Source organism: Crotalus tigris, unplaced genomic scaffold (assembly GCF_016545835.1).
Source record: "Crotalus tigris isolate CLP2741 ecotype Arizona unplaced genomic scaffold, ASM1654583v1 scf7180000017940.1788314, whole genome shotgun sequence".
Classification (NCBI taxonomy): domain Eukaryota; kingdom Metazoa; phylum Chordata; class Lepidosauria; order Squamata; family Viperidae; genus Crotalus; species Crotalus tigris.
In genome coordinates this window covers 1,521,287-1,530,208 of record NW_024096732.1, presented here as the reverse complement: position 1 = coordinate 1,530,208, position 8,922 = coordinate 1,521,287, and the positions used below count along the sequence as shown (strand labels likewise).

Below are 8,922 nucleotides of genomic sequence, written 5' to 3'. Positions count from 1 at the left end.
ATGCACTGGCTGATTTTTATTGCATTAAGCGACGGGTGTGATCCTGGCTTCCTACACTGAGAATGTGAAAAGTCTTTCTTTTTTGCTAGATGTCATTGGTTTAGTTTCATGGATGGATCAGAAGAGGATGGGATAACTGTGATTGCCCAGGAAGCAGAAATTCAGCCATCGTTTCAGCAGAAGATATAAAACAGGGCTTGTTCGCTGAAGCCCGTGTTGACAAGAAGGCCCCAGGAATTGTCCAAAGTGGCCATCGAGTTGTAATGTTTAGAAACTCAGAAAGAACAAAGTCTGAAACTGTGTGAATGGGTCAGTTAGGATTCAGGTGCCACCCCTTCTCTTAAGATCTCCCAGCAAAGGGGGAGAAGAGGAAGAGAGGGGAAGGAAAAGGAGGGGAAGGGGAGGGAGGGCAGGAGCAGGAGGGAGGAGGAGAAGGAAGAGAAGGAGAAGAATGTAGATTTTTTTCCCCCAACAACAAAGCAACAAAGCTACTTAGGGGCAACCTGTCCATAAGGCCACTTTTCAAAAGGCAGAAACATCCTCACAACCTGCGCTGCAGCCTCAGTTTCCCTCTCTTGCCCGACTTCAAAGAATTACCTCTGCACCGAGTCAGCTGGAATGGAAAAGCTGCAGGAAACTTTATCGACTTTCCTGGGCCTTCTTATTTCTAATTTCTTCTTTCCCCACCCCCCCCACCCCCAAGTGTTCAGAGCCTTCACAAATACTCACCCTGTCAATTTTCTATCGAGCTGTGGCCAACAGATGTTTGCAAACTGGACTCAGTTCGAAAAGAAACAGGCTAATTGGCCAGTTTCAAATCTCCAGCTGACTTCTCTTAGCCGTGGAGAGAGCAGCGCAATAAACAAAGATTTTGCCAAGATTCATGGTGCACTAGTTTAATTAAGACTCCTTGGGGCTTGGGAGGAGGGGTGAGAGGGAAAATGGGATTGGATCCTTGCCTTGAGCCAAGAATACAGCCCACGTTGCCTCCATGCCATGACTTCTTAATCAAGGGGCAAATATTGAAAGCGTAACGCGTCATCACGTCACTGAAGATTGGCCCTTGTCTTAATAAGAAAATCCTTGGAGCATCTGGAGATGGGAAATATTTCAGTGGTTTGCTGGCTGGTGGGGGAAACAAATGGGCAGGAAATACTGATTTCAAGAGGGTGGTTGAGTTAGGGTTTGGTCCCACCCATTCTATTAGACGACACCATGAAAGGAGGAGGAGGGGGGAAAGAAAGAAAGAAAGAAAGAAAGACGAGGGAGGAAGGAAGAAAGGAAGGAAGGAGAGGAAGGAGAAGGAAAGAGAAGGAAAAGCAAGAAGAGGGAGGTGAAGAAAGGAAAAAGGAAGAGAACGAGAAGGAAGGAGGAGGGAAAGGAGAAGGAAGGAAAGAAAGAGAAGAAAAAGAAGGGAAGGATGGAGAAAGAAAGAAAAGTAGGAGGGAAAAAGGGAGGAGGAGGAGGAGAAGAAGCCTCAAAATCCTCTTTTTCCTTCCAAGATGGAAATGAAGTTTAGAAAACCCTGTCAACCCCCCCCTGCCCCCCCCCACTACTAAACTGGGTCACTGGGAAACACCTGAATGGCACAGTCAAGCCTTCTTAGTTGGGAACCAGCAAACTGGGTTAGACAGTTGTGAACATCGCTTATATGTTTGAATCGGGCTGGTTTTTTCTACTGTATTCCCCCCACCCCCGTGGTTGAGGCCATCCTCAGAACAGTTCGCCTTTCAAGGAATGTCGCAATCCGTCTAATTCCAATTGTGTTCCTAAGTTGAGGACCCCTTGTAAATCAGGCAGCACAAGGCTGCCGAGGGGATGTTGGCTAATTGTTGTTTTTATGATCACCGGCTGGTGAAAGAGAAATCAAGGCTTATTAAAAAAGAAAAGAAAAAGGCTGTTTTTCAAGCTAGCTTCAGCCAGAGGCTCCTTCATGCACAAAATGACTGCGGGAATTCAAGATGAGGAGAAAAATAAATTTGGTTGGCTCTGTGACTGCGTCAACTTCGAACAATACTGTTAATGGAGAGGACAATTTTTTTTCCCTTATGGCCTCTTCTTCTCCCTACCCTGCCCTCAACTCTTAGTCTTCCAGAAACAAGGGACAAAAACTAGGTATTATACAAAACAAAAACAAAAAACAGAACAATGCAGGTATCCATCCATCCATCTATTCCTTTTTTAAATGTCATTCTAGTTTCCCCCACATTTTTTTTTAGAACATGGGACAATGTTGGAAGGGACCTTGGTGGTCTTCTAGTCCAAAACCCTGCTCAGCAGGAAACCCTAGGCCATTCTGGACCAATGAATATCCAGTTTCTTCTTAAAACGTCCAGTGATGGAACACCTACAACTTCCAGAGGTAACTCGTTCCACCGATTAATTATTCTCACTGTCAGGAAATTTCTCCTTAGTTCCAGGTTGCTTCTCTCCTTGATAATTTTCCATCTGTTGCTTCCTGTCCTGTCTTCAGATGCTTTGGAAATCAGTCAATCCCCTCTTTTTCTGTGACAACCTCTCAAATATTAGAAGACAGGTGTATCATGTCCCCTCCACCAGTCCTTCCCTTCCTTAGACTAGACCAGGAGTCCTCAACCTTGGCAACAAGCCAAACTGGCTGAGGAATTCTGGGAGTTGAAGTCCACAAGTCTTAAAGTTGCCAGGGTTGAGGACCCCCTAGACTAGACACATCTAGTTCCCTCAACTGTTCATCGTACAGCTTAGGTTCCAGACCCTTTATCACCCCTATGTTGTGTTCATAGTCTAACATGTAACGTCCTGACCATATCGCAGTCTACAGACCCAGGAACAGGCCTTGTTGATCTGGGTTTAGTTTTCTCTAAACCGTGTTTGCAGAAGGCTCCCAGCTCTCTGCCAGTCTGCTTCAACAAGTTTTTAAATTCTCATCAATTCGCTTCACCCTTGACAAATGCCAGGCTATCAGTCTGAGGCCCCAGTGTGGGTCCGTCTGAATGCAAGAAAGTCAGCTTGCTACAGACCTTCTTTCTTCTTTTCTTGAACATCAATTTATTTAAAATAAAAAAAAAAATCCAAAGACTAAGAAATACCATCTTGAATCCTTTGAAAGAACACACGTAAAGTGGAGGAAGAGAAAGAGGAGAAGGAAAATGGGTGAAAAGATTTTTTAAAAGTCCTGGATTTGGCAAACATAAGCTAGAGATGAAGGGGGGGGAATCCCTCCCCTGTTGAGTATTATAGAAATTACGAAAAAGAGTTGTAGCTATTTACACATCTGAAGACAGAGTGGGGTCTACAAAAGGTGTAATACTGAGATATGAACATAGTCTATATTACAAGGAGAGAGACTATTCACAAAAGTATTTGTACCCTCTGTATCCAACTCACTCTGAATTTGGGGGTATCTTCCCCTTCACCTCCATTCTTTCAAAGCTTAAATCACAGTTTCATTTTTTTTCCCCGTTAGGCTCGGCACAAGACACAAGGGCAGCCTGGTAAACTGAGTATGCCAGCAAAGACTGCATCCACATTTGTGTAACCATCGCTTGTGGGGGGTAAAAATAATAATTAAAAAGGTTTACGGGTGGAGATGCTCGGGGTAAGGGAGACAGTGAATCAAATAACCCCAAAAGATGCTTCAGTTGGTCCTCATAAGAGCCCTGCCTAATTTCAGACTGAAGGCTGCAGCGTACAAGAGGGAGACACAAATGCTAGAGGGAGAATGGGGTGGAGAATGCGTCCATGCGCGTAGGAGAAGGAGTGGCAGAACTTGGGGGGGGTTAGAGTGAAAAGAGGCATCAGCTTAGAATCCCTATGTAGCCACAAACTAACTAGGTCCCACTTCCCTTGAATTTCACTAACCCTTATCTAACTCCTAGCAGGTGCTGATCTCTAGCTAAGATTCCTACGCAGAGGCTTTCAGCAATAGAGTAGCTTAATTGAACCTTCACGTGTGAACCTGATCTTTCGCACCTGACAATGTGCAAAGAGGGCTAAGTAGGAAGCAACCCAGAGAGATTCCTGCAATCAATTTGGTCTTGACAAGTGGTGTTCCACTTTCCACACAAAGCTCACCCTACAAGCAAACAAGCATTAGTTAGAATGTCCCAAAGGATGCAACATTAAGACAAGTTAAGCTTCACCAGACTTGGACATCCCAGAGTTAAGAATGAGATGGAGGGAAAATCCCGATGAGAGAGATGGAATGGGGGCGGGTAGGTGTGTGGGGAGGGGTTCTTGTTTCACAAGGTGGCTTGTGAGGAGCAGAGGATGAGCATATCCTGAGGGTGAGAGCAATCCAATCAAAGCAACATCTGGAATGCTCAAAGTCAATGGTTTTGGACAACCCCAGAGGATCACTAAGATACAATCCACATGGCTAAGTCTGTGTGTTGTCTCTTTGAGGGATGGGGTCCATTGTTCTGTCCCGGGAACCAAAATGTCTTGGGTCAGCTCTATCTAAAGATTACCTCTCCACTTCTGCTACCTCTGAACAATATCGCTGATTTCTTTGACCGAGCTGAGCAACTTGCTAAAATCTGGGGTGGTGGCAGGACCTCCACCAGCCGTGGCAGGGCAGATCTGAAGCTCCCGGAGATTGTTCTCCAGTTTGTTGATGGCCTCTCGGAAAGCAAACTTATTCCGCATCTGCTGGATTGAGTCCACATAGCTGACGCAGAAGGTGTACAGGTTTTTGCCCGCTTCCAGGACGGCACTATGGCTGACCATCTGTTCGGAGTTTTTGCTGATGGCATTCCGCAGAGTCTCAGAGCTCTCCAGGACTGTTCCCTTCGTGACGGTACCACTTGCTATCTTCTCCGGAGGTAGGCGGGTCTTCCTCAGGGAGACCCGAGTGGAGATGAGAGGGATGAAGGCTGTGGAGGTGGGCTGGTCTGCAGCCAGAGCGGACGAGATGGTGGGGGGTGACGGAGAAGGGGAACCGGCCATCAAGAGCAATTTGGCGGATGAGGGAGACTTTGGTACGGAGGACATCAATGCTTTTTTGCTTCCTTCTGTGGACAAACTGGACTTGGGAGTCTCAGCATTTACGGGGGGCTCTGCAGCCACTACTGTCTGCTTGCCCTTGGCCAGGGACCCTTCAGGTCCTTCATGGCTGGGCCCAAGACCCCCTTTGCTATTTTTGCTCGAGTTCAAGACTGGAGGAGGTGGGGCAGGTTTGAGCTTCGACAGCTTCCCTTTTTCCTTCTCTGGAGCTGGCTTCATCTTGCGTAGACGGGACTCCTCGGCCAGAGCTTTGCCAACAAAGAAGCCCAGGGTGGCTTTGCCCATTGTGGTCTGCTCAATCGATGGACCCCCACAAGCAGAAGGGAGCAAAGGCTGCCTCCGGCTGAGTTTAGGGGTGAGAGTGGGCGGACTGGAGCCCGGGCTGCTCACAGCCTCTTTGGAAGTCTCTTCCAGCATCTCCTCATTCTTCTTCAGCAACCGAGGACCCGAGGTGATCATTCCCCGGTTGATTGGATCAGCCTTTGCCTCGCTGGCTCGTTTCCGAGGCAGGGCGGGCTTTTCGCTCTTGTGGCCCCCAAAAGTTGACGAGTCAAACTGGTGCCCCATGGACTGTGGGTTCCGAGGGAGGGTGACCGACTTCCACTCGGTGTCCCTGCCCCCATGGGGCACACAAGAGGCAGAGCAGGAGCGCAAGAAACGCTTGCTGGAGATCATGCCGCCATCCTCTTCGCCGGGACACGGGCGATTATTGGCCGAGGACCCCGATTTTTTCCAAACATTTGGGGTCAACAAATTGGAATTCCCAGTCCCATTGGCCACTCCAGCTGCCTCGTTGCTGGCATTGGGGAACCTGGACCGGTCCTCTAGATCAGCAGGCTGTGTGAGCAAGACCCCGTTGCTGCTATCTTTGGTCTCGTCCTCTCCGACTCCTTTATGCTCCAGGTGGCCCTCCACTTCCCGGAATGAACTGCTCCGCTTTGGAGGGGTGGGGGCCGTTTTCTTTTTCTTCTTGATCAGAGCACTGAAAAGATTGGTCTTTTTGTCTTTCGGGAGCAAACGGTCATCTTCATTTAAATTCCCATCAGCAACAGCCCTTTCCTTCCGCGGCAGTACAGGGGACACTGCCGGCTCGTGTTCTGCGCTTTCTGCAAAATAAAAACAGATAGATTTTGACGCAAGATGTTGTGAAACATCCAGCCAGACAGGGAAGGGGTATCAAGTAGGGAATTAGCCTTGAATCATTGCATAGTCACAAAAAATCCGAGACAGACCCCTGGAACCTTAACTATCTATTCTCAATCAGCCTGGGGAGATTCCTACAGAGGTAGTCCATGGTTGCAATGTGTGAAAAATGGCCGTAAGTCATTTATACAGCGCTGTTGCGACTTCAAACGGTCACAAAATGAACTGCTGTTAAGTCGAGGACAGCCTGCATGATAGGCAGAATGCACTAAAGTAGTTATCTTGAAACCTACAGTTGTGGATCTGATCACTTGCCCTTAACCCAACCCCTTAAGCCAGTATTTCTGAATGTTGGCTATTTTAAGATGTGTGGACTTCAACTCCCAGAATTCCCCAGCTGTCGAGGTCATCCATCAGCTGCCCACCCTTCAGACAGTATCCCATTATGGTACAGAAGAATTGAACGGACCACTTTCTGCCGGGCCCTTCACAGGCACTGCTTCCAAGTTCTCGGCGTCCTTCCATTCAGCCATCTTTCGAGACGACCTGGTTTTCGTGGGCAGCTCTGGTGCTTGCAAAAAAGGGTTGGCCACACTCCTCCCCATTTTCTTCCCCAGCTCTTTTTCCACTTCTGAAAAGGAAAGAGATAAAAGAAAAAACTTGGACCAGATTTAAGGCCAGATTAAACAGCCGTTTTGCAAAGCCACGAAAATTTTGGGCTCAACTGTGATCGTAAGTTCAGGGCTGCCTGTAATGAGGTTTTTCTCAAGAGGGAAAGACAGTACAGCAAGCCAAATATTAGCAGCTGAGACAGGATTCCAGGTACAGATTAGCTTCTAAGTGGGGGTGTTAGAGAACTTATTTTTGCCCTTTCTGCACTCAGAATAAAGACTTAACTTATGTTGTGGCATCTCCGCCAAGGAAGGAAGGAAGGAAGGAAGGAAGGAAGGGAGGAAGGAAGGGAAGGAAGGAAGTAACTTGGGTTTTCCATTGCAAAAAAAAAAACAAAAAAACAAGAATTATCTGGAGGCACCCACCATCTGAAATGCTGGATTCTTGAAACATCGTCTCAAACGCTTGATGGATTTCGGCAAAAGACGGTCTGTCTGAAACACTCCACTGCCAGCCTAAAGAGAAGATTGAGAGAGCAACTGGTGAAAAATGCAAGAGTGAACTCTAGAAATATTGTCTTTCTCTCTCTCTCTCCCTCCCCCCTCCTCTCTCTCGTTCTTACAATGACAGCGGGAGGGACGAGGCTGCAAACTTCTGCTACTCTAACCTTATAATAAAAGTACAGCATTCATAACTTGCTTTCCTAGTTTAGTCTACCTTGAAGGGTTGGCATAAAAAAGCTACAGGTGTGGGGCTGTGGGGGTTAAGGAAGCGGAGCGCAAACTCACATTCCCTCATGAGCTCGTAGACTTTTTCGGGACAGCCCTCCGGGCGCTCCATGCGATAGTCCTTCTCCAAAAGTTCATACACTTGCGACAGGTCAATCCCAGGATACGGGGACATGCCGTACGTGGCGATTTCCCAAAGCAAGACACCAAAAGCTGTCAGGATGGACAGGAAGAGAGTGAGGCTCGCTCCTTGTTTATATACAGTAGCTCTGAGCTGGGCTGTTTTCTTGCAGACAAGGTCCCTTCCAACTCTCTTATTCTGTATTCTTACCCCAGACGTCAGATTTGATGGAGAATTTGTTATAAGCCAGGCTTTCTGGCGCGGTCCACTTGATAGGGAACTTAGCTCCAGCGTGGGCGGTGTAAGTATCACCAGTCATCAACCTGCTTAAGCCAAAATCAGCCACCTTCACCAGGTGATTCTCTCCTACCAGGCAGTTTCGGGCAGCGAGATCTCTGCAAGGGCAGAAGAAGAGGGCTGTTAAGAAAAGACCAAGGGAAACAGCTTAAAAAATATTCCAAGGGAAAGCAGGAGTAAGGTTAAGAACGTGCGGAGCAAAGGCAAATTAAAACAATGCTGAAATAAGTTTTAAAAAATGCTGAACTTAAAAAATCTTCAAGAATAGAAAGATATAGAGAGGAAGATAACCCAGGTAGTATGATTTGCAGTTTGGATAGGTGATACATTAAACAGGGAGATATAAAAATGTTAGAGAGAGACAGGGTAGTATGGATGGATAGATGGATGGATGGATGGATGGATGGATGGATGGATGGATGGACAGACAATAGACAGAGAGAGATAAATAGATGTGATAGATTGCACTGGAGTGCGGAGTCTATACTAAAAAGAGGAGGAGGATTAGTTGACAGACAGATAAGGAGATGGATAGAATCCAGGGAAAGACAGATTAGACAGACGGAGAGATAAGACACATTGGTACACATGAGAAAAAAAGAGACGGTGTTAAAGATCCAAGGACTCACATTGGTTGGTTAATAAAAGAAGTTATTTTCATTGAGAAGGTAACATTGAGAAATGGCTAAAACTCCCTAAAATAAAAGAGAGAGAGAGAATCTCTCCACCCTACATCACATTAAATTGGACACTGATCCAGGGCTTCTGCTTTTTCTCACACTGGAAGATCTGTCGGAGAAGTTCACTTTGCCTTAAGCAGGAGCAAAACAAGTGGCAGTTCTGTCATTCAACATGAATGACATATCCCCGAGGGCACTTCAATTTGTCCTGCGTTGTTCAAGCACAGCTTCTGTTCTTCCAAAGTAGCACCACTAATGGGAAACAGCGCCTCTTGAAAGGGTGAAACCTCAGATGCTTGAGGTCCTCCAAGAAGACATGGGAATTTGAAAACCATCGCAGGTCAGAAGACACAAAATA

The 8,922-nt window shown here is 46.9% G+C and overlaps 1 protein-coding gene across 3 annotated transcripts in view; it reads right to left on the bottom strand.

Annotated features, from left to right (window-relative positions):
* Positions 1-3,000: 3,000 nt before the first annotated feature.
* Positions 3,001-8,922, bottom strand: part of ABL1 (ABL proto-oncogene 1, non-receptor tyrosine kinase) — a 44,142-nt gene continuing 38,220 nt past the window's right edge. For all 3 annotated transcript variants that reach the window (XM_039345163.1, XM_039345162.1, XM_039345164.1), the window contains exons 7-11: positions 7,798-7,982; positions 7,527-7,679; positions 7,164-7,253; positions 6,596-6,757; positions 3,001-6,089 (exon numbers count right to left, since the gene is read on the bottom strand). In XM_039345163.1, coding sequence (XP_039201097.1) covers positions 4,462-6,089; positions 6,596-6,757; positions 7,164-7,253; positions 7,527-7,679; positions 7,798-7,982 — 2,218 coding nt within the window. In that variant the 3' untranslated portion in view covers positions 3,001-4,461. The remainder of the gene's footprint in view (positions 6,090-6,595; positions 6,758-7,163; positions 7,254-7,526; positions 7,680-7,797; positions 7,983-8,922) is intronic.